Source organism: Trachypithecus francoisi, unplaced genomic scaffold, assembly GCF_009764315.1.
Source record: "Trachypithecus francoisi isolate TF-2019V2 unplaced genomic scaffold, Tfra_2.0 Lachesis_group0, whole genome shotgun sequence".
In the NCBI taxonomy this organism is placed as follows: Eukaryota; Metazoa; Chordata; class Mammalia; order Primates; family Cercopithecidae; genus Trachypithecus; species Trachypithecus francoisi.
This window is the reverse complement of record NW_022681453.1, coordinates 17,017,651-17,042,110: the sequence shown is the minus strand read 5'-3', so window position 1 is coordinate 17,042,110 and position 24,460 is coordinate 17,017,651. Positions and strand designations below refer to the sequence as shown.

At 48.3% G+C, this 24,460-nt stretch overlaps 2 protein-coding genes across 9 annotated transcripts in view; both read left to right on the top strand.

The window, feature by feature from the left end:
• Positions 1–17,306, top strand: part of USP4 (ubiquitin specific peptidase 4) — a 73,248-nt gene extending 55,942 nt beyond the window's left edge. For 3 of the 6 annotated variants that reach the window (XM_033207190.1, XM_033207200.1, XM_033207195.1), the window contains 7 exons: positions 5,658–5,885; positions 7,439–7,509; positions 7,772–7,890; positions 8,220–8,369; positions 12,171–12,274; positions 15,965–16,053; positions 16,414–16,739. In XM_033207190.1, coding sequence (XP_033063081.1) covers positions 5,658–5,885; positions 7,439–7,509; positions 7,772–7,890; positions 8,220–8,369; positions 12,171–12,274; positions 15,965–16,053; positions 16,414–16,572 — 920 coding nt within the window. In that variant the 3' untranslated portion in view covers positions 16,573–16,739. Of the gene's footprint in view, positions 1–5,657; positions 5,886–7,438; positions 7,510–7,771; positions 7,891–8,219; positions 8,370–12,170; positions 12,275–15,964; positions 16,054–16,413 lie in introns of all 6 variants that reach the window. The other 3 variants (XM_033207185.1, XM_033207176.1, XM_033207206.1) reach the window with 2 other exon arrangements.
• CUNH3orf62 (chromosome unknown C3orf62 homolog) lies at positions 16,955–24,152 on the top strand. Of its 3 annotated transcripts, none has more exons than XM_033207242.1 (4): positions 17,565–17,686; positions 18,032–18,446; positions 20,139–20,230; positions 23,065–23,642. In XM_033207242.1, exons 2-4 carry the CDS (start codon positions 18,037–18,039, stop codon positions 23,328–23,330), a joined length of 768 nt encoding a protein of 255 aa, XP_033063133.1. In that variant the 5' UTR covers positions 17,565–17,686; positions 18,032–18,036; the 3' UTR covers positions 23,331–23,642. The 3 variants fall into 3 exon arrangements, with proteins under 3 accessions (XP_033063114.1, XP_033063133.1, XP_033063124.1); XM_033207233.1 differs by having other exon boundaries at positions 17,587–17,733; XM_033207223.1 differs by having other exon boundaries at positions 16,955–18,446; positions 23,065–24,152.
• Positions 24,153–24,460: the final 308 nt, after the last annotated feature.

The window sequence follows — 24,460 nt, the reverse complement described above, 5'->3', positions numbered from 1 at the left end:
TTTTTTTTTTTTTAAGAGTAAAGTCTTAAGGCCGGGCGCGGTGGCTCATGCCTGTAATCCCAGCACTTTGGGAGGCTGAGGCGGGTGGATCACGAGGTCAGGAGATCGAGACCATCCTGGCTAACACGGTGAAACCCTTTCTCTACTAAAAATACAAAAAATTAGCTGGGCATGGTGGCGGGCACCTGTAGTCCCAGCTACTCGGGAGGCTGAGGCAGGAGAATGGCATGAACCCTGGGAGGCGGAGCTTGCAGTGAGCCGAGATTGCGCCACTGTACTCGTGCCTGGGTGACAGAGTGAGACTCTGTCTCAAAAAAAAAAAAAAAAAAAGAGGAGTAGGGGCTTGATTATCACCCAGTCTGGAGTGCAGTGGTGCAATCATGGTTTACTGCAGCCTCAACCTGCCAGGCTCAGACTATCCTTCCACCTTGCCCTCCTGAAATGCTGGGATTACAGATGTGAGCCACTGTGCCCAGCACATAAATTCTCAGTTGCAGACAGGCGTGATGGCTCATGCCTATAATCCCAGCACTTTGGGAGGCTGAGGCAGGGAAATAATCTGAGACCAGGAGTTCGAGACCAGCCTGGCCAACATGGTGAAACCCTGTCTCTACTAAAAAATACAAAATTAGCCTGGCGTGGCAGCGTGTGCCTGTAATCCCAGCTACCTGGGAGGCTGAAGCACAAGAATCGCTTGAACCCAGGAGGCAGAGGTTGCAGTGAGCTGAGACCGCATCACTGCATTCCAGCCTGGATGACACAGCAAGATTCCTCAAAGAAAAACAAAAACAAAACAACAACAACAAAAAATTATCAGTTGCAAAACCAAATGTCCAGTTTCCTCCAAGACATGCTGTCCTAGAAAGTGAGAATTGACTTTAATTAATTAATTAATTAATTTCTATGTGGAGTTTCACTCTGTTGGCCACTGGAGTGCAGTGGCGCAATCTTGGCTTACTGCAGCTTCAATCTCTTGGGTTCAAGGGATTCTCCCACCTCAGCCTCCCGAGTAGTTGGTACTATAGGTGTACACCACCACACTTGGCTAGTTTTGTATTTTTAGTAGAGACGGAGTGTTTCCATCATGGCCAGTCTGGTCTCGAACTCCTGGCCTCAAGTGATCTGCTCACCTCCGCCTTCCAAAGTGCTGGGGTTACAGGCCTGAGGCATTGTGCCCAGCTGAGAATTTACTTTAAAAATAATGACCACAAGGCTCTGTCTTCAAGAGATACTCCAAATTATTTTTGGCATTTTAGGGTTGAGTAAGTTTTATTATTATTATTACTATTATTATTATTATTATTTTTTCTTTTGAGACAGATTCTCATTCAGGTGATCCACACACTCCTTTAGGTCCCCTGCTGATTCTCTGAGAGAGCTTGGGTAGCTGCTTTCAGTGGATCCTGCTTTTCTGCTTTTTCTTTTTCTTTTTCTTTTTCTTTTCTTTCTTTCTTTTTTTTTGAGACAGAGTTTTGCTCTTGTTGCCCAGGCTGAAATACAGTGGCGCGGTTATGGGCACTGCAGCCTTGACTTCCTGGGCTCAAGCGATCCTCCCACCTCATCCTTCTGAGTAGCCAGGACTGTAGGAATGTGTCACCATATCCAGCAAATTTCTTTTTCTTTTATTATTTTTTCTTTTTTGTAGAGACAAGGTCTTCCCGTGTTCCCCAGGCTGGTCTTGAACTCTTGAGTTCAAGCAATCGGCCGGGCGCGGTGGCTCAAGCCTGTAATCCCAGCACTTTGGGAGGCCGAGATGGGCGGATCACGAGGTCAGGAGATCGAGACCATCCTGGCTAACATGGTGAAACCCCGTCTCTACTAAAAATACAAAAAAAAAACTAGCCGGCCGACCTGGCGGGCGCCTGTAGTCCCAGCTACTCGGGAGGCTGAGGCAGGAGAATGGCGTGAACCCGGGAGGTGGAGCTTGCAGTGAGCTGAAATCCGGCCACTGCACTCCAGCCTGGGCGGCAGAGGGAGACTCCGTCTCAAAAAAAAAAAAAAAAAAAAAAGAAAAGAGTTCAAGCAATCCACCCGCCTTGGCCTCTCAGAGTGCTGGGATCATAGGTGTGAGCCACCACATACAGCCAATATTTGGATTCTCTTTTTTTTTGAGACTGAGTCTCGCTCTGTCACCCAGGCTGGAATGCAATGGTGGGATTATAGGTGCCCACCACCATGCCCAGCTAATTTTTGTATTTTTAGTAGAGATGGGGTTTCACCATATTGGCCAGACTGGTCTTGAATTCCTGACCTCAGGTGATCCACACACCTCGGCCTCCCAAAGTGCTGGGATTACAGGCGTGAGCCACTGCACCCAGCCCCAATATTTGGCTTCTTGTTCTTGCCTGAAATGTTATGTTCATTTCCCGCTAGGGATAAATAGGAATATATTTTGTGTATAAGTCCACCAGCAGGTGTTGGAATGGTAATGGTAGTCTCTGAACAGACCCTGGGTGATCTGTGGCAGTCTGGAAGCTAAGGCACTCTGATCCCCAGCTCAAAGTGTGGGGTGGACTTGAACAAGTCACTTCATCCCTCTGAACCTTGGTTTACCTATCTGCAAAAAGATACCTGCTTCACAGATCTGCGATTACAATTTGAGGTCATGTGCTTAAAGGACAGGGCACATGAAAGGCACTCAGTCAGTAACAACATCTTGTGAGTGTGTTTGCTATTTTTATTGCTAACCCTGCTTCTTAGGCATGTCTGGGACAATGAGTGTCACCTTTTGAATCCTACAGGTGAATCTTGGTGTGTAGACTTCAGACCTTGTTTAAGCACAAAGGTTTTTTTTTTTTTTTTTTTTGTTTTCTTTTGAGGTAGGCTCTTGCTCCGTCACCCAGGCTGGAGTGCAGTGGCGTGCTCTTGGCTCACTGCAAGCTCCACCTCCTGAGTTCACGCCATTCTCCCGCCTTAGCCTCCTGAGTAGCTGGGACTACAGGCGCACACCACCACGCCCGGCTAATTTTTTGTATTTTTAGTAGAGATGGGGTTTCACCATTCACAGGATGGTCTCGATCTCCTGACCTCATGATCCACCCACCTTGGCCTCCCAAAGTGCTGGGATTACAGGCATGAGCCACTGTGCCTGGCCAATGTTTGTATTTTTAGTAGAGATGGATTTTCACCATGTTGCTCAGGCTGGTCTTAAACTCCTGACCTCAGGTGATCCACCTGCCTCAGCCTCCCAAGGTGCTGGGATCATAGGCTGCTTTTTTTCTCATCCTGTGAAATACAGTCCATGGCATTTAATTCTGACTGCATTGGCCCAAGGCTTCTGGCATTGTCCAGGTAACTGGCAGCTGGTGGCGTGAACCAGGACAGAGTTCTTATGAGTATGAGGGCACTGCTCATTTCCTGAGTGGGACTGAGGCAGTTTTGGGTTCTGCCCTTCTCCGAGAGGCAGCAGGCAGGGCAGGTTTTTCCTTGCCAGTGTAGGAGGGGGACAGGCTTATTGTGTGTAAAGGGACAGTGTCATGTCTCAGGAGTTAAGCAAGTTCGGAAAGGAACCTCCATGAGAGCCAGGGGTTGTGGGCTTTTAAATAGCACATTCTCCTTTTCTCAGAATTTCCATTTTTACTGATCAAGTATGGGGACTCTTTGTTTTAAATCTGTTTTTCTCTATTACTTTTACACCACCTTTTGGAGTGGTCCCCATCTTTGCTAAAGTTACTTATTTGATACTTTAACTTTCCGCTTAGACTGTGTCCTCCCCTTATGGAGCCCTGGGACCTAGCATGGTAAACCTGCACCTTAGAGACCTTTAGTAAATACTAGTTAAAGGAAAATTCAGGATAGGTTTTTTTCTGGAGGAACTGAATATTTGTGTTTATTGTAATATTTGAAAATAGCTGGGCATGGTGGCTGACGCCTGTAATCCCATCATTTTGGGAGACTGAGAGGACAGATCACTTTAGCCCTAGAGTTGGAGACCTGCTTGGCCAACATGGAGAAACCCTGTCTCTACTAAAAAATACAAAAATTAGCTGGGCGTGGTGGTGCGTGCCTGTAATCACAGCTACTCAGGAGGCTGAGGCAGCAGAATTGCTTGAACCTGGGAGGTGGAGGTGGCAGTGAGCCAAGATTGCACCACTGTACTCTAGGCTGGGCAACAGAGTGAGACTCCGCTTCAAAAAAAAAAAAACAGGCCGGGCGCGGTGGCTCAAGCCTGTAATCCCAGCACTTTGGGAGGCCGAGACGGGCGGATCACGAGGTCAGGAGATCGAGACCATCCTGGCTAACACGGTGAAACCCCGTCTCTACTAAAAAATGCAAAAAACTAGCCGGGCGAGGTGGCGGACGCCTGTAGTCCCAGCTACTCCGGAGGCTGAGGCAGGAGAATGGCGGGAACCGGGAGGTGGAGCTTGCAGTGAGCTTAGTTCCGGCCACTGCTCTCCAGCCTGGGCGACAGAGCAAGACTCCGCCTCAAAAAAAAAAAAAAAAAAAAAAAAATTGACCTTTAAGATGTGTTTCTCGGCCGGTGTGGTGGCTCAAACGCCTGTAATCCCAGCACTTTGGGAGGCCGGGGCGGGTGGATCATGAGGTCAGGAGATAGAGACCATCCTGGTGAACATGGTGAACCCTTGTCTATTAAAAATAGAAAAAAGTAGCCGGGTGTGGTAGCACGCACATGTAGTCCCAGCTACCCGGGAGGCTGAGGCAGGAGAATCATTTGAACCCGGGAGGCGGAGGTTGCAGTGAGCTGAGATCACGCCATTGCGTTCTAGCCTGGACGAGAGTGAGACTCCATCTCAAAAAATAAATAGGGCCAGGCGCGGCGGCTCACGTCTGTAATCCCAGCACTTTGGGAGGCCAAGGCTGGTGGATCATCTGAGGTCAGGAGTTCAAGACCAGCCTGACCAACATGGTGCAACTCCGTCTCTCCTAAAAAAAATATAAAAATTAGCTGGGCATGGGCACATGCCTGTAATCCCAGCTGCTCAGGAGGCTGAGGTAGGAGAATCGCTTGAACCTAGGAGGTGAAGGTTGCAGTGAACCAAGATCGTGCCATTACACTGTAGTCTGGGTGACAGAATCAGACTCCATCTCAGATAGGTAGGTAAGTAGGTAGGTAGGTAGGTAGATAGATAGAGAGATAGAAAGAATGGCTAGAGTGAGACTGTCTCGGATGGATGGATGGGTGGATGGATGGATGGATGGATGGATGGATGGGTGGGTGGGTGGCTGGATGAATGGATGGGTGGGTGGGTGGATGGATGGGTGGGTGGGTGGATGGATCAAAGATAGTGTTTCTCACCAAGCTGTCGTCTTGAGTGTTGAGTATGTGTTTCATTTAAGCCCTTTTCTCTCTGTGGGCCTAATGATGAAGTTGCAAGAGTGAGAGACCATGTGCTGTGATGTGATGGCCAGTAGACAGGATGGCAGGGCTGCTGAATCTCATTGTGCCTGCAGGTGGCTCATTTAAGCTCTCTGAACCTGTGCTTCCTCATCGTGGAATAGCAGTGCCCAGTCTGCCTGTCTTGCAAGGGTGTGGTGAGGGTCACATGTGAATTCAAGTTAAATGCAAAGAAATAGCTTTAACTTCATATACACAGAACAAAATCTGGAAGGAAACACCATAGTTATGTATTAAATAAAATTTTTAACATTGAAATGGTGGGAAATTATATACATATTGTTTTCCATTTATGTGCCAGGAGAAGATGAGGAAGAAATGGAGCATCAGGAAGAAGGCAAAGAGCAGCTTTCAGAAACAGAAGGCAGTGGGGAAGATGAGCTGGGAAATGACCCCACTAAGACCACCCAAAAGAAGATCAAAGGCCAGCCCTGCCCAAAAAGGCTTTTTACCTTCAGTCTTGTGAACTCCTATGGAACAGCTGACATAAATTCACTTGCAACTGATGGAAAACTACTTAAACTCAACTGTAAGCACTGTTTCTGACCTTTTAAGCTGGGCTTTAGGGACTTAGGATCTGTTTGAAAATCCTTGCACTTGATACTTACCGCATTGGGCTTTCACAGTCTCTGTGCCTCCAGGAGCAGACACTTGTATGATCCTTGGCTTGAAGCCCCCTAAGGACTGTTTCAAAGGTCTCCCTACCTTTCAGGCTTTTCTTCTCGGTCCTCGATGACCTTGGAGGAAAGTAGGTCTCTCTCCACTTCCTCTGTGGGAGTTTGCTGTGGGTCAGTAACCTTTCCCATGGCCACTCTTGGCAGCAACATTTCCCCATACTTGTTCACTTATAAGAATAAACGCATATTTATTTTGTTAATTAATGCTCAAGAAATGTGATCCATTCAGAGGATGGTCATGGATTTTGTAGCCTCACTGACACATGGAGGTTGTAGTGGAGACTGCTGTACAGACAGGAAGAGGTATTCTGAGGGGTTGTGTGAAAAGCACAATTGGCCAGTGAGGACATGTGCCAGCTGGGGGAGGGGAAGCATCTCTGTCTTTCAGCTCCCTTCCCACCTCACCCTCCTGAGTAGCTGAGACTACAGGTGCACACCACCATACCCAGCTAATATTTATCGTTTTTTTTTTGAGACGGAGTCTCGCACTATCACCCAGGCTGGAGCACAGTGGCCGGATCTCAGCTCACTGCAAGCTCCACCTCCCGGGTTTACGCTATTCTCCTGCCTCAGCCTCCCAAGTAGCTGGGACTACAGGCGCCTGCCACCTCGCCCGGCTAGTTTTTTTTTTTTTTTTTTTTTTATGAGACAGAGTCTTGCTCTGTTGCCCAGGCTGGAGTGCAGTGGCCGGATCTCAGCTCACTGCAAGCTCCGCCTCCCGGGTTCCCACCATTCTCCTGTCTCAGCCTCCCAAGTGCTGGGACTACAGGCGCCGCCACCTCGCCCGGCTAGTTTTTTGTATTTTTTATTAGAGACGGGGTTTCACCGTGTTAGCCAGGATGGTCTCGATCTCCTGACCTCGTGATCTGCCCGTCTCGGCCTCCCAAAGTGCTGGGATTACAGGCTTGAGCCACCGCGCCCGGCCTAGTTTTTTATATATATATATATATATTTTTTTTTTTTAGTAGAAACGGGGTTTCACCGTGTTAGCCAGGATGGTCTCGATCTCCTGACCTCGTGATCCGCCCGTCTCGGCCTCCCAAAGTGCTGGGATTACAGGCTTGAGCCACCACGCCCGGCCCATTTTCAGGTTTTTTGTGGTTTGTGGTAGGATGATAAATCTGGGCCCTATTACTCCATCTTGACCTGTGCCCTTTCAGAATTCTCCATAATTAGTTCCTTTGTAGCTTATCTGTATCACTAAGGAAGTCTTTGCCAAAGGCTTTTTGGGTCTGGGGGTCAGAAGGTCTGGCCCATTGCAGAGCATTGCTCTTGGCAGTGGCTGCTGATGGGGGAGAAGGTGTTGATGGTGTGGCCTGAGTGTGATCCTTCTCACTCCTGTCACTTGGAGAGCCTCTCCTGTTGCTTGCCATTCCATAACAAGTGACATTTTGGTCCTCCTCAGCTCGATCTACACTGGCCATTGATTGGGACAGTGAAACTCGGAGCCTTTACTATGATGAGCAAGAATCTGAGGTATGTTCCTTGGGGTTTGTGGTCGGTGGTGTCTGCTGATTTCTGCTCTGGATGTGGACTGCAATCACTTTCACCAGTTGCACAGCAATTTAGAAAGTTATATTTAAGACTGAGAAGGAAAAACACTTCAAGATTTTGTCATTTTATGTTCAGAGTCTCTAGAAAGGTTACTACATTCCATGTGGGAGAGCCTCTGAAGGCCTTCGTGTCAGTGCAGTAAGATCTCTTTCTCCAGCAGAACTGAGTGCTTTGTTTCCCATAGGCCTACGAGAAGCATGTGAGCATGTTGCAGCCTCAGAAGAAGAAGAAGACCACAGTGGCCCTGAGAGACTGCATAGAGCTCTTCACCACCATGGAGACCCTTGGGGAGCATGACCCCTGGTATGCAGCTCCTCACTCTCTGAGCGGAAGCCCCATGCACCCCAGGACTCAGATCTGCCAGGGCCATCTGTGCACATAAACCCCTTTGTATTTGGATGTGTCACTTCTTTATATAGCCAACCCTACAACATTGTCCTCTGTGAGTTGAGGTTTCCTAGGAAAGCCATCACCCCATTTTGAAAGACAGGTCCCTGGCCAGAAGCAGTAGTGTTGAGTGCTGACCTAAAGGATGGCAGCTGTCAGGGGACTGCAGCTGTGCCTCCATGCATGAGTGCCCAAGTGGCACCGGCTGCCTGCCTGCCCTACTAAGTAGAGGTTTTTCTTTTCAGGTACTGTCCCAACTGTAAGAAGCATCAACAGGCAACAAAAAAGTTTGACCTATGGTCCTTGCCCAAGATTCTGGTGGTCCACCTCAAACGTTTCTCCTACAACAGATACTGGAGGGATAAGCTCGACACAGTTGTAGAATTCCCAGTCAGGTGGGTCATGGTGACTGGTGTTAGGAACATTTAAAAACAGGCAGAAAATCTTGGCACTGATTGGCTGAGTGGTTTGCCACCAAAAACTTCTGAGTAAGGATGTGTGTTGCTGGGCTCTAGGAGGTCAGAGTTTAGCTGTAGTTACCCCTCCTGTCCCTATCCTGCATCTTCGGGGAAGAGACTCTTCAGTGGAAGCATTTGCCCAGACACAGGCTGCTCACAGTCATCCCTGCCACTGCTAGTTTCCCTCTTAGGTCACTTAGGCCACCTAACTGTCCTGTTTTTCCTGTCCATCATCTGTCACAGGTAGCCTCACCTTAGCAGAGGCAGCCCAATAGGGGACAAGGCAACCAAGAATAGCCTGCCAGGGAGAGTTGGGTTATTATTGGGGGGTGCAGTTGGGCTGCAGACCTGCCATGGTCCTGTCCCTGGGGTAGGGACTGGGACTGGCTGTCTACTCATATCCTCTCAAGCCCCATGGTACAGACCATAACTAAGAACAGGAAAGTAAGTCAACAGATAGATGTTCCCTGGCTGGGCACAGTGGCTCATGCCTGTAATATCATCAATTTGGGAGGCCAAGGTGGGAGGATCACTTGAGCCTAGGAGTTCAAAAACAGCCTGGGAAACAGATTTCCTCTCTACAAAAAATAAAAAATATATTTAAAAAAAATAGGCTGGGCATGGTGGCTCACGCCTGTAATCCCAGCACTTTGGGAGACCAAGGTGAGCGGATCACAAGGTCTGGAGATCAAGACCACCTGGCCAACATGGTGAAACCCCATCTCTACTAAAAATACAAAAGTTAGGCCGGGCGCGGTGGCTCAAGCCTGTAATCCCAGCACTTTGGGAGGCCGAGACGGGCGGATCACAAGGTCAGGAGATCGAGACCATCCTGGCGAACACGGTGAAACCCCGTCTCTACTAAAAAAATACAAAAAACTAGCCGGGCGAGGTGGCGGGCGCCTGTAGTCCCAGCCACTCGGGAGGCTGAGGCAGGAGAATGGCGTAAACCCGGGAGGCGGAGCTTGCAGTGAGCTGAGATCCGGCCACTGCACTCCAGCCTGGGCGACAGAGCAAGACTCCATCTCAAAAAAAAAAAAAAAAAAAAATTACAAAAGTTAGCTGGACGTGGTGGCACGCACCTGTAGTCCCAGTTACTCAGGAGGCTGAGGCAGGAGAATCGCCTGAACCTGGGAGGCAAAGGTTGCAGTGAGCCAAGATCGTGCCACTGCACTCCAGCCTGGTGACAGAGCGAGACTCCATCTCAAAAATAAAAATAAAAAAGAGGCCGGCACAGTGACTCACACCTGTAATCCCAGCACTGTGGGAGGCCAAGGCAGGTGGATCACTTGAGATCAGGAGCTGGAGAGTAGCCTGGCCAACATGGTGAAATCCTGTCTCCAGTAAAACTACAAAAATTAGATGGGTGTGGTGGTGCATGCCTATAATCCCAGCTACTTGGGAGGCTGAGGCAGGAAAATCTCTTGAACCCAGTAGGTGGAGGTTGCAGTGAGCCAAGATTGTGCCACTGCACTCCAGCCTGGGTGACAGAGCAAGCCCCTCTCTCAAAAAAAAAAAAAAAAGTAGGCCGGGCGCAGTGGCTCACACCTGTAATCCCAGCACTTTGGGAGGCTGAGGCAGGCTGAGACTAGGTCAGGAGATCGAGACCATTCTGGTTAACACGGTGAAACCCCGTCTCTACTAAAAATACAAAAATTAGCTGGGTGTGGTGTGGCGGGCGCCTATAGTGCCAGCTACTCAGGAGGCTGAGGCAGGAGAATGGCATGAACCTGGGAGGTGGAGCTTGCAGTGAGCCGAGATCGTGCCACTGCACTCCTGCCTGAGCAACAGAGTGAGACTCCAACTCAAAAAAAAAAAAAGGGAAAAAAAGGGAGTTGCCCACAAAATGCACATTTTCTTTTTTTTTTTTTTTTTTTTTTTTGAGGCGGTGTCTCGCTCTGTCGCCTGGACTGGAGTGCAGTGGCGGGATCTCAGCTCACTGCAAGCTCCGCCTCCCAGGTTCACGCCATTCTCCTGCCTCAGCCTCCCGAGCAGCTGGGACTACAGGCGCCCGCCACCTCGCCCAGCTAGTTTTTTGTATTTTTAGTAGAGACGGGGTTTCACCGTGTTAGCCAGGATGGTCTCGATCTCCTGACCTCGTGATCCGCCCGTCTCGGCCTCCCAAAGTGCTGGGATTACAGGCTTGAGCCACCGCGCCCGGCCAAAATGCACATTTTCAAATGCTTTCTGGGGGAAAGAATAGATACATGTCAGCAGGAGACTCTAGGTGATGGCTAGTAAGTATTTGTTGTAAAAATTCTTTATCTTGGCTGGGCTCAGTGGCTCATGCCTGTAATCCCAGCACTTTGGGAGGCTGAGGTGGGTAGATCATGAGGTCAGGAGTTTGAGACCAGCCTGACTAACATGGTGAAACACCATCTCTACTAAAAGTACAAAAAAAAAAAAATTAGCCAGGCATGATGGCACACGCCTGTAATCCCTGCTACTTGGGAGGCTGAGACAGGAGAATCACTTGAACCCAAGAGGCGGAGGTTGCCGTGAGTCAAGATCATGCCACTGCACTCCAGCCTGGGTGACACAGTGAGACTTCGTCTCAAAATAAAAAAAAAAATTCTTTATCTTTTCTGTGTGTTTGAAAAATTTTAAATAAAGAATTGGAGGAAGAAAGCTTTCTGGGGCCTGTTTTGGTTGAGTTTAAATTATTATGGCACCAATTGTAATTCTGTTAAGAACAGCCATTTCTGCATAGTTGCTGAAGCCCTCTGTGTATCTCTAGACCCACTCATCACCATTTTGTCTGGTGCTGGAGTTACCCAGAAAGTTTCTCCCATTTTCTTTTGCTGCTGTTCTTTTTTTTTTTTTTTTTTGAGATGGTGTCTCGCTCTGTCGCCAGGCCAGAGTGCAGTGGCACGATCTCGGCTCACTACAACCTCTGCCTCCTGGGTTCAAGCGATTCTCCTACCTCAGCCTCCTGAGTAGCTGGGACTACAGGTGCGTGCCACTACGCCCAGCTAATTTTTTTATTTTTAGTAAAGATGGGGTTTCACCATGTTGGCCAGGGTGATCTCGATCTCCTGACCTCATAATCCGCCCACCTCTGCCTCCCAAAGTGCTGGGATTACAGGCATGAGCCACTGCGCCTGGCGTTTTTGTTGTTGTTGTTGTTTTTTATACGGAGTTTTGCTCTTGTCGCCCAGGCTGGAGTGTAATGGCACTATCTCTACTCACTGCAACCTCCGCCTCCCAGGATCAATCGATTCTCCTACCTCAGCCTCCCAAGTAGCTAGGACTACAGGCATGTGCCACCATGCCCGACTAATTTTTGTATTTTTTAGTAGAGACGGGATTTCACCATGTTAGGCAGGATTGTCTCAATCTCCTGACCTTGTGATCTGCCCGCCTCGGCCTCCCAAAGTGCTGAGATTACAGGCGTGAGCCACGGTGCCCGGCCTAATTTTTGTGTTTTTAGTAGAGACAGGGTTTCAGCATGTTGGTCAGGCTTGTCTCAACCTCCTTACCTCAGGTGATCCACCTGCCTCGGCCCCCCCAAAGTGCTGGGATTACAGGCAGGAGCCACCACACCGGCCCCATTTTCTATCCTGAATATGTCAGTGGTCAGAACATGGACCCTAGGGCCCCTTACATCTTGGTCTTTCTCGAATAGTTTGAGTGCCTCCCTGTGTTCTGCTCTGTTGCATAACAGAGGTTGCTGGGTTACTCTAACTACTTTGTCTGGGTTTAACATATTCAAGAACTATTTTTGTGTTTTGTGCTCAGAGGGCTGAACATGTCTGAGTTTGTCTGTAACCCGTCAGCAAGGCCTTATGTGTACGACCTCATTGCCGTGTCCAATCATTATGGAGCCATGGGGGTTGGCCACTGTAAGTATTGACATCTGCTTCCTTCTGAGATGTTGAAATGCGCTTGGCCATCATCTCTCACCAGTGGACCAGGCATTGTCCTAAATGCTTTGCTTATGCAGTTTCACAGGCTTCATGCTGCAGTCTTTCTTCATAGTGATTCTGTTCTTTTTTTTTTTTTTTTTTTTTTTTGAGGCGGAGTCTCACTCTGTCGCCCGGGCTGGAGTGCAGTGGCCGGATCTCAGCTCACTGCAAGCTCCGCCTCCCGGATTTACGCCATTCTCCTGCCTCAGCCTCCCGAGTAGCTGGGACTACAGGCGCCTGCCACCTCGCCCAGCTAGTTTTAATTCTTTTTTTTGTTATTTTTTTTTTGAGATGGAGTCTCGCTCTGTTGCCCAGGCACAGTGGCGCAATTTCTGCTCACTGCAAGCTCTGCCTCCCAGGTTCACACCATTCTCCTTCCTCAGCCTCCCGAGTAGCTGGGACTACAGGCGCCCGCCACCACGCCCGGCTAATTTTTTTGTATTTTCAGTAGAGACGGGATTTCATCGTGTTAGCCAGGATGGTCTTGACCTCCTGACCTCGTGATCCACCCTCCTTGGCCTCCCAAAGTGCTGGTATTACAGGCGTGAGCCACTGTGCCCGGCCTTTTAATTCTTTTTTTAAAGTTCTTTTTTCCATTTTCATATTATTTACTTCAGTAACCCCACCTCTAGGAATCTATCCTAAGGAAATAACTTGACACTGGGGAGAAGCTTTATACACACAGATACCTGTTTAAAACAGTGAAAAGTTAGAGCATTGGTGACCAACTGGCACTACTGTCTACTTGATGGAAGAATACATAAACATTAAAAATAAAATTAGGCCAGGCATGGTGGCTCATGCCTATAATCCCAACACTTTGGGAGGCCAAGGCGGGAGAATCACTTGGGACCAAGAGTTCAAGACCAGCCTGGCCAACAACGCAAGATCCTCTCTCTAAAAAACAACAAAAAAAATTAGTTAGATGTGATGGCACCCCTGTAGTGCCATCTACTTGGGAGACTGAGGCTGGTGGATCCATTGAACCTGGAAGGTTGAGGCTGCAGTGAGCCATGATTGTGCCACTGCACTCCAGTCTGAGCAACAGAGCAAGACCTATCTTAAAAAGATAAGAAGTAGGCCAGGCGTGGTGGCTCAACACCTGTAATCCCAGCACTTGGGGAGGTCAGGCAGGTGGATCACCTGAGGTCAGGAGTTCAAGACCAACCTGACCAACATAGAGAAACCTGGTCTCTACTAAAAATACAAAATTAGCTGGGCGTGGTGATGCATGCCTGTAATCCCAGCTACTCGGGAGGCTAAGGCAGGAGAATCACTTGAAGTCCAGGAGGCGGAGGTTGTGGTGAGCCGAGATCATGCCATTGCACTCCTGTATGGGCAACAAGAAAAACTCCATCTCAAAAAAGAAAAAAAAGATAAAAAGTAAATAAAAATTAAATTAATACTAACCTGGGGAAATGCTGATTGTATGTTAAATGAAAACAACTACACAAAATTATATCCTTACAAAAGGTATCACAACTGTGGTAATGAACAAGCAAAGAAACTGTGATGGGCCGAGGAGTGAGCCTGGAAGGATTGACACCAAAATGTTCATTTTACTTTTTCCCTCTTTGCTTTACTGTTGTGCAAAATTTCTGTAAGGTTTGCTTTTTTTTTTTTTTGAGACTGAGTCTCGCTCTGTTGCCCAGGCTGGAGTGCAGTGGCACGATCTTGGCTCACTGCAAGCTCCTCCTCCTGGGTTCATACCATTCTTCTGCCTCAGCCTCCCAAGTCGCTGGGACTACAGGCACCCGCCACCATGCCCGGCTAATTTTTTGTATTTTTAGTAGAGATGGGGTTTTGCCATATTGCCCAGGCTGGTCTTGAACTCCTGGGCTCAAGTGATCCACCCTACCTTGGCCTCCCAAAGTGTTGGGATTACAGGTGTGAGTCACCGTGACCAGCCTGTGTTCATTTTTATTTGCTAATTTTTGCACACAAACATACCATTTGGGCAAGTTTCTCATCCTCAGTTTTCTCATCCATGACGTTAGGCTGGTTGTGTGAGGGTACACATTGGGCCTACAGTTGGAACTTCAAGATTGAAAGCCACCATTGTTGCTATTGTGTCAAGCACAGACTGTGTGAACTGGCCGTGAACACCTCTGTTGCCCTTTCCCATGATCTCACTACCACTTTGTGTAGTCAGTGCTATAGTGAGGAACTGAGGCTGCAGTGTTGAACACCTTACCTAAAGCCACACAGTAAGATGACACTGGAAATCAGATCTCCATTGGATTCTGAGGTTTCTGAGAGTCTGGGTGGAGCAGGAACTGGGCTGGGATTGCTGTAATAAACACATCCTGCTTCGGAATAGTCTAAAATCGAGACAGGGAGCATTGTCTGTGAGAAATGCTTAAATCATTGTGGGAAACTGTTACCCAACCACAGACTCTGGACTCCTAGTTTGAAAGATAAATTTCTTTTTTTTTTTTTTTTTGAGACAGAGACTAAGGTATATTGTTCACATCCAGCTCTGCAAACCCAAACACCCAGTGTTCCCCTAACTGGGATTATTCTGCAGGTTCCAGAGGCACTAAACATTCTGTTGATGTTAGTAGCCACCCGCCTAGACGCAGTGGGGGAGATTGACTTGACATGTCCTTGTGAGAGCTATTGTTTTGCTTAAATCTTCGAAGTTTCAGCTCCTTTTATGGGTTCCCTGGTTTTAGATTATTGCACATAGCCATCCTGAAGATTGGCACTGAATAGCTCTATTTTTTGGATTAGTTTCCCAAAATTATAGTTTAAAACCTTGGTCCCTGACAGCTCCATTTTTAGCCTTTTCATCCTTTTTGAGAAGGAACAGATTAGAAAAGAAGGTGAGTTGTTGGCCGGGCGCGGTGGCTCAAGCCTGTAATCCCAGCACTTTGGGAGGCCGAGACGGGTGGATCGCGAGGTCAGGAGATCGAGACCATCCTGGCTAACACGGCGAAACCCCGTCTCTACTAAAATATACAAAAAACTAGCCGGGCGAGTTGGCGGGCACCTGTAGTCCCAGCTACTTGGGAGGCTGAGGCAGGAGAATGGCGTAAACCCAGGAGGCGGAGCTTGCAGTGAGCTGAGATCCGGCCACTGCACTCCAGCCTGGGCGACAGAGCGAGACTCCGTCTCAAAAAAAAAAAAAAAAAAAAAAGAAGGTGAGTTGTTTTTTGGTTGTTAAGACACATACTGTGGCCGGGCGTGGTGGCTCAAGCCTGTAATCCCAGCACTTTGGGAGGCCGAGACGGGTGGATCACGAGGTCAGGAGATCGAGACCATCCTGGCTAACACGGTGAAACCCCGTCTCTACTAAAAAATACAAAAAACTAGCCGGGCGAGATGGCGGGCGCCTGTAGTCCCAGCTACTCGGGAGGCTGAGGCAGGAGAATGGCGTAAACCCGGGAGGCGGAGCTTGCAGTGAGCCGAGATTGCGCCACTGCACTCCAGACTGGGCGACAGAGCGAGACTCCGTCTCAAAAAAAAAAAAAAAAAAAAAAAAAAAAAAAGACACATACTGTAAACTATTTTTAATTTCAGGGGTTTTGTTTTGGGGATTTTTGTGTTTATTTAGTGCATGCCTAATAAGCTAGCCAGATTAATTTTCTGGAGACCGCTAGAGTATTTTCTTTGTTAACTTGGCAGACACTGCATATGCGAAGAACAAACTGAATGGGAAATGGTATTACTTTGATGATAGCAACGTGTCCCTGGCCTCTGAGGATCAGATAGTGGTGAGTAGGCCATGATATGTGGTTCTTCCTCATGTCTTTACGGATTAAAGCTGGGAAGAGCCTCTATCAGGCTAGTTGGTTATTTCATCATCCTGATGTGACAGTGGGAGCTAGGTGTGAGAGCTGGCTGGCATTCCTTCAGGGACCTTCATAAATGAGATGCTCAGCTCACCTCAGAGTTCTCTGCACAGGGCTCCTTCCATTCCCCGCTTCCTGGCAGGGGCAGCCATCCTCAGGTGGAAGGGTCTCCACTGTGTGGATATGGCAGATCTTTGAGGGTTTTGGACAGCTAGATAAAAGCTGGGGAAAATGGGTGATTTTTCCAACCACTGAATGGCCTTTCCCCCTCTTGTATTTTAGACTAAAGCAGCTTATGTGCTATTTTACCAGCGTCGAGATGATGAATTTTATAAGACGCCTTCACTCAGCAGTTCTGGTTCCTCTGATGGAGGGACACGACCAAGCAGCTGTCAGCAGGGCATGGGGGATGATGAGGCTTGCAGCATGGACACCAACTGATGCTGACTCCACGATCCTGCCACCCTGCAGCACCAGCGTAATTCCCCAGGAGAACATCTTTGACACTCTGCAGGCTGCTAGTGTTCTGTCTAAAAACCAGACAAGGAAATACCCTTTTATGAGCAGAAGGGGAAAAAAAAAAAAAAAAAAAGACCGTTTACCTAGAAGAAGCTATGTCCAGTGGCTGAATTATTTTTATTTTTAAACAGGTGGTGAGAAATTTCTGTGAAACCTGTGAAGCTGAAAAGGGGGTGGGATGGGGGTACACAATGGAGTATGTCTGATGGATCCCAAAGAATGGAGAGAAACACAGGCGCTGAGTATGGAGCAGCCTGGAGACCCACCCCCACCTGCAGGGCTGCCCTGAGCGCCTGGATTTCTGGTTCTGATGCTGATACTGGTTACCCCAAGTAGTCTGCTCACAGTAACCCAAGCCTCAAGTAAACTCCCCTTTCCCTCGCTATGTGCACTGATACGGGTTTATAATTTTTTGAAAGTTACCCACTGAAGCCCATTTCTCCGTTGAGTCATCTTGTAATTTCCAGCTTTCTCCCCGCTAAGGAAATGAAGATATTTAGTGTTGGGGATCCTGGCCCCTCAACCTCCTTTGGAGCCCAGCAGTTATGTTATATCCCCTGCTACCCTAGATGAATTAAGACGGTTCAATGCTGCGTGGAACTTTTATTAGATAACACACTTATTAGGTAACACTTAAAGGAAGTCAGTACATAAAACTGCCTGGTGCTTTGTCCCGTCCAGTTGTTTCCATGTTGGCTTGAGAACAGAAATCTTTGTGGGAGTTGTCAGCCTGGAAAGGGCTCCAGTTCATGCCGATTTAGGGTAGTAATACATTTTGGTGTTACCCAGATGCTTTCTAGAACGGGTTCTTTCCTCATCCCTGCCAAGACTCTTACCGGGGCCCCGGTGGAAAGACCCGTCCCCACTCCCACCGAGGGGCCAGCTGCCGCGTGTGGGGCCACAAGGCCTTAAGGAACCGGACGTACGGGTCTGGGCTTTTTTGTTTGACCTTTAACCTAATCCGTGGGGGTTTGGGGCCTGCGCGGGGCGCGCGCATGCGATGACCGTTGGCTGGGTCGGTGTCACTGCGCTGCGGGTGAGGACAAGGACGTGGCTGCGACCTGCCAGAGGGCGGGGTGCGGGGTACGGCCGGGCGGCCTGGGAGCCGCGGTGGGGCAAGAGGCAGTGGCGGGGCGGGCCAGGAAGCTGTGGGAAGTGGGGCGGGGCGTCCTTGGGGTTTCTGGCAGATCGCGGGTTCGTCCGCGATAGCCGACAACCGCCTACTCCAGGAGGAAAGCCCGAGGCTTGTGGGTCCTGCTTTAGCCAGGGCCAAGCTCCGGGAAATCGTGGCCGATCGGGGTGGTTTGCAGCCTCATTTGTAACATTATTGTGTTGCCCTGTGCATTTCCAATGCATTACATAAAGACATGGTCGCTTTTAGGAGAAATGTCTGAAAAACTAAGAAGATGCAGAAAGGAACTGACTGCAGCCATTGACCGGGCCTTTGAAGGAGTTAATTATTCCCAGGAGTGCACAAGCCAGCGGAGGCTGGAACTGAGCGCCGCGCCGCTCTCCTCCTCGCTGCCCGTGCACAGGCTCCTCTGCAGAAGACATCCTCTGGCAGCCTGCTCCTCTGCTGTTCCTTTTGCTGCTGTCCCATGTGCTCCTGAGAATGAGAACCCTGCCTTTGCAACAAACCATGCCCTGGTAAATGCAAAACCACATGCTCTGTGCCCCGAGAGAAAACCTCTGACCAGCAAGGAAAATGTATTGATACATTCCTCCATTTTGGCATCTGAAAGAGAGTCTTGGAGAACTGCAGGAGAGGGGGAAAACTGGAGAAAAGAAAATTTAAGGTGATTCTAATTTTGATAGCTTAACAGCTACAATTAAGGGGATTCTTGTTTCTGAAAAAAATTGTTGAAGATCCTAGATTTAGTTCATGACAGTGCTCTTACCTCCTCTTGGCAACTCTGTGACTGCATTTGGGGAGTTCATAGACATTCTTCAGAATCTGGTCTAGGAAACAGTTATATTTTGTGTATGTGTTCCAGTTGAGGGGTTAGTTGTCAATCGTTGATGTCAAACCAGTCATGGAAACCACTTTGCAGTACCCAAAGGGGTAGTGGATGTAAAATAACCTGGTGTTTAAAATAACCTTATTTTTTAAGTTGCAGAAACAAAGTCTTAATTCCATCTTAACTCCTGTGTTTGAATCTGGACACTGGGGCCTTTGATACCCTCCTTTGCCCACATTAGGGAGAGGCTGAATTGAAGTCTGGGCCCTACTTCCTGGCTTATCTTTGCGTCTGCTCCCCACTCTTACCCCAGCGTTTTTGGACCATCACCAGGTCTCCTCTAGACTTTTTCTCCCAAGTAACTTGAAATTGCCTGGTCCCAGACACCTTGACTTGGAGAAGGGATGAACATAAGAGATGAAACTTCAAAGTTCTGCCATCTTGGCTGCTTCATAGGAAGGGAATAAAGAGGCCATTTAATTCATTCAACTCCACAAAAAATTTTTTTCCTTTCAACTCCACAAATACATTGGTACTCATAAGCAGTGCAGGCCTTATCGGGTGTGGTGGCACGCCTGTAATCTCAGCACTTTGGGAGGCTGAGGTGGGTGGCTCGCTTGAGGTCTGGTGAAACCCTGTCTCTACTAAAAACACAAACAGTAGCCGAACGTGGTGGCGCGCATCTATAATCCCAGCTACTCGGGAGGCCGAGGCAGGAGAATTGCTTGAACCCAGGAGGCAGAGGTTGCAGTGAGCTGAGATCTTGCCACGGCACCCCAGCCTGGGTAACAGCAAGACTCCATCTAAAAAAACAAAAAAATGCTGGGCACAGTGGCTCACACCTGAATCCCAGCACTTTGGGAGGCTGAGGCGGATGGCTCACCTGAGGTCAGGAGTTTGAGACCAGCCTGGCCAACATGGTGAAACCCGGCTCTACTAAAAATAGAAAAATTAGCTGGGCGTGGTGGTGGCCGCCTATAATCCCAGCTACTCCAGAGACTGAGGCAGGAGAATTACTTGAACCTGGGAGGCAGAGGTTGCAGTGAGCTGTGATTGCGCCATTGCACTCCAGCCTGGGGGACAGGAGTGAGACTTCGTCTCAAAAAAATAAAATAATAAAAATAAGTAAATAAATAAAACAAACAAATGCAGGCTGGGTGAGGTGGCTCATGCCTGTATTCCCAGCACTTTGGGAGACCGAGGTGAGTGGATCGTCTGTGCCCAGGAGTTTGAGACCAGCCTGAGCAACATGGCTAAACCCTGTCTCTGAAAAAGAAAAAAAAATTAATGCAGTCTGTGATACAGTCATGTGAGTCTGTAATACAGTCATGTGAGTTATTATGGTAAAGCTGTTAGTCAGTTTCTCCACTGATGTAGCAGTTTCCAATTGTCCTCTAATCAAAGCATAAATGACAAGATCACTAGTAAGTTTTTGTCTTTGAGATTATCTAAAACTGAGTTTCCCTTCAATATTTTCTTGAAAGAGAATCTAATTCCCCACCTTTTCTTCCCCCCAACCTGGGGCTGCAGGAAAGATATGGAGAGAGATTTGAAGGCTGACTCAAACATGCCACTCAACAATTCTAGCCAAGAGGTCACGAAGGATCTGCTTGATATGATCGGTGAGTACAGTGGGCCAGTCCATCCTGTCCTTGGGAAGGTAGGTCCTTCACATGGGTCTGAATCAGCAAGTATCTCAGATTTAAGAAACACTCTCGGCCGGGCACGGTGGCTCACGCCTGTAATCCCAGCACTTTGGGAGGCCGAGGCGGGCAAATCACGAGGTCAGGAGTTCAAGACCAGCCTGACCAATATGGTGAAACCCCGTTTCTATTAAAAATACAAAAATTGGCCGGGCCCGATGGCTCACGCCTGTAAACCCAGCACTTTGGGAGGCCGAGGCAGGCGGATCACGAGGTCAGGAGATTGAGACCATCCTGGCTAACATGGTGAAACCCCATCTCTACTAAAAAATACAAAATATTAGCCGGGCATGGTGGCGGGCTCCTGTAGTCCCAGCTACTTGGGAGGCTGAGGCAGGAGAATGGCGTGAAACCAGGAGGAGGAGCTTGCAGTGAGCCGAGATCGCACCATTGCACTCCAGCCTGGGCAACAGAGCGAGACTCAGTCTCAAAAAAAAAAAAACAAAAATTAGCCGGGCGTGGTGGTGCATACTTATAATCCCAGCTACTCAGGAGGCCGAGGCAGGAGAATCGCTTGAACCTGGGAGGCAGAGGTTGCAGTGAACCGAGATTGCACCACTGCACTCCAACCTGGAGGACAGAGTGAGACTCTGTCTTAAAAAAAAAGAAAAAAGAAACACTCTCTTCTAGTTTGAGTACCATACCAAGATCTGTCTCTTAAAATTTTTTTTAATTAGCTGGTCACAGTGGTGTGTGCCTGTAATCCCAGCTACTAGGGAGGCTGAGGTGGAAGGATCACTTGAGCCCAGGAGTTCAAGCTATGATCATACCACTGTACTGCAGCCTGGGCAACTGTATGAGATCCCATCTCAAAAAAAAAAACACCACCACCACTTTCTGGGGAGAGAGACAGAGTCTCATTATATTACTCAAGCTGGAGTGCAGTGGCACAATCACAGTTCACTGCAGCCTCAACCTCCCTAGGCTCAGGTCATCCTCCCAGCTCAGCCTCCCAAGTAGCCGTAGTACTACAGTAGTACTACAGGTGCACGCCACCATGATTGACTAATTTTTGTATTAGGGTTTTGCTATGTTGTCCAGGCTGCTCTCGAATTCCTAGGCTCAAGTGATCCACTTACTGTAGCCTCCCAGTGCTGGGATTACAGGCAAGAGCCATAACGCCTGGCCAAAACACTCATCTTTTTATTTGGTAGATTTGTTTTGCTCAGACTCTGCATTGAGTACAGAACTGAATGTTAACAAACCCTGTTCCTTCCCTCATACAGTTGATTATCTTGTGAGGTGATACATCAATCAGGTCATGTCATAAATGTCTAGATACATTGAGTCCCTGAAGGCAAGGGATGGTGGCCACTAGGACATGGTGATTGAGCTTAGATTTTTAGGAAACAGGACATAGGCAAAAAGGAGAGAGTAGTTTAGCTGGGGTCGGTAATTAAAGGTTAGGAGAAGGGCTGGGCACAGTGGCTCACACCTTTAATCCTAGCACTTTGGGAGGCAGAGGCGGGCAGATCACTTGAGGTAAGGAGTTCGAGACCAGCCTGGCAACATGGCGAAACCCCTTCTCTACTAAAAACACAAAAAATTAGCCAGGTGTGGTGGTGCACGCCTGTAATCCCAGCCACTTGGATGACTGAGGCATGAGAATTGTTTCAACCCAGGAGACAGAGGGCAGAGGTTGCAGTGAGCCGAGATCGCACCACTGCCCTCCAGCCTGGGTGACAGAACGAGACTCTGTCTCAAAAAAAAAAGATAAGGAAAACAATTAGAAGTCAAAAGCTTTCCTATAATTCTACCACCCAGAGATAGCCACTGTTAATACAGTATAGCATACATCCTGTCAGACTTTTTTTCTACATACAAATCTGAATGTCTTGTATGTGAACTACATGTGCTCTATTGTTTGTTTTGTCTTTTTATTATTATTAGTAGTAGTAGTATTTTTTATAGAGACGAGGTCTTGCTTTGCTACCCAGGCTGGTCTTGAACTCCTGGTCTCAAGTGATCCTCCTGACTCAGCCTCCCAAAGTGCTGAGTTTACAGGCACACCATGCCAATGTGCCCTGTTTTTTAAAAACTCATACTACAGCTCCTAGTAAAGGGATGTATAACCTTGGGTGCTACCTGAAGCTATTGTTTCTGAAGGGTCTCCAGGTTATGAGGGAGGAAAGGGAGGCCTGGTGAGGGTAGGTACTCACCCTGGGCCACAAAGTAAAACCCCTGTCAGCCTGTGAGTCTCCTCCAGTAGCTCCAGGAGGTAAACTGAAGTCATTACTGCCTCTACTCACCATCTCCCTTGGCCTTCACCAACATCAGGAAGCCTTTTTTTGAGACAGGGTCTCACTCTGTTGCCCAGGCTGGTCTCAAACTCCTGGGCACAAGTGATTCTTCTACCTCAGCCTCTCAAGTTTCTGGGATTGCAGGTACACACCACTGCTCCTGGCTGGGCAGCATTTTGATTACCCTAAAGACCTTGTTTTTTTTTTTCACATTGTGTCTTGTCATCCCTGAGAGCCAGGACAGACAACCACGTACATTTCTATACCCTCACACTTACACCTTTCTTGGGGACTGGCATGTGTTTGGAACTCAGTAAAAGCTTGGGCCTGAAAGGAAGGTACCAAACCCACCTTAATTTGGCAGTCTGGCAGCCTGCCTGTCCTGGGGCAGGAATGCCTGCTTTTGCATAATCCCTGACAAATGACAACCCATTCATGGTTTTTAACTTGCACCTGAAATGTCTTCAGAAACCTTCCACTGGAATTGTAAAGCTGAATGTTCTTATTTTTAAGACCATACAAGCATCCGAACTATTGAAGAATTGGCTGGAAAAATAGAATTTGAAAACGAATTGAACCACGTGTGTGGTCATTGCCAAGATTCACCCTTCAAAGAGGAAGCCTGGGCCCTGCTCGTGGACAAGAGCCCTCAGAAGGCCTCAGATGCTGACCCTGGCAGCCTCAAACGGGCTTTTGATGATCATAATATCATTGAGACTGTTCTGGACTTGGAAGAGGACTACAATGTGATGACCTCTTTGAAATACCAAATTGAGTAAGGACAATTGATCTAAGCTTTGATTCCTTACAGCAGGAGGCTGCCCTTGAGCCTGAGCAGAAGCAGCCACAGTGGCCGTTAGGGGCCACATTTCTCAAAAGATTGGCAGAACCTGAATTACCAGACCCTTTTTAAATCCCAGTTATGTCCCTTTTTAAGCTGTTAGACCAGTTTTTTTGAATTCCATTGCTTTGAAATGTTTCCTATTACTGATTTTTTTTTTTTTTTTTTTTTTTACTTTCCTTGACCTCTCGAATGTTTTTTTGATTGATGTTCAATATACCCAGTACCCATGGTACGTGTGGGTTGTGGGCCTCTGCTGTGTCTCTTGGTGTTCTTTTCCATGGACCCCTAAAAAAGTGCAGGAGTGGCCAGGCACAGTGGCTCATGCCTGTAATCCCAGCACTTTGGGAGGCCAAGGCGAGTGGATCACTTGAGGTCAGGAGTTTTGAGACCAGCCTGGCCAACATGGGGACACCCCATCTCCACTAAAAATACAAAAATAAGCCAGGAGTAGTGGTGTGCACCTGTAGTCCCAGCTACTTGGGAGGCTGAGGCAGGAGAACTGCTTGAACCCAGAGGCAGAGGTTGCAATAAGCCTAGATGGCACCGCTGCACTCCATCCTGGGTGACAGAGCAAGACTCCGTCTCAAAAAATAATAATAATTTAGCTGGGCGTGGTGGTTCATGCCTGTATTTCCATCTACTTGGGTGGGGGCTGAGGCGAAAGGATCACTTGAGGCCAAGAGGTGGAGGTTGCAGTGAGCTGAGATCGTGCCACTGCACTCCAGCATGGGTGACAGAGTGAGACCCTCTCTCAAAAGACAAAAAAAAAGGGGAAGAAAGGAAACTGAATCTCAGGGAAGTGCCCACCTCCTGAGCTAATAAGAAGGAAGGAATATGGGGGTGAGGCAGAGCTGACGAAAGGCTGTTTTTTGCTTTGATTATTTTTATTTTTTATTTTTATTTTTTTGAGACGGAGTCTCGCTCTGTCGCCCAGGCTGGAGTGCGGTGGCCAGATCTCAGCTCACTGCAAGCTCCGCCCCCCGGGTTTACGCCATTCTCCTGCCTCAGCCTCCCGAGTAGCTGGGACTACAGGCGCCTGCCACCTCGCCCGGCTAGGTTTTTGTA

What these genes read in the sequence shown, in the direction of transcription:
- CUNH3orf62 (XM_033207223.1), top strand. Translation starts at nt 18,001, where the DNA reads ATGCATTACATAAAGACATGGTCGCTTTTAGGAGAAATGTCTGAAAAA. An exon ending in TGGAGAAAAGAAAATTTAAG is followed by an intron (nt 18,447 to 20,138) that starts GTGATTCTAATT and finishes CTGGGGCTGCAG; the next exon opens with GAAAGATATGGAGAGAGATT. An exon ending in GGATCTGCTTGATATGATCG is followed by an intron (nt 20,231 to 23,064) that starts GTGAGTACAGTG and finishes CTTATTTTTAAG; the next exon opens with ACCATACAAGCATCCGAACT.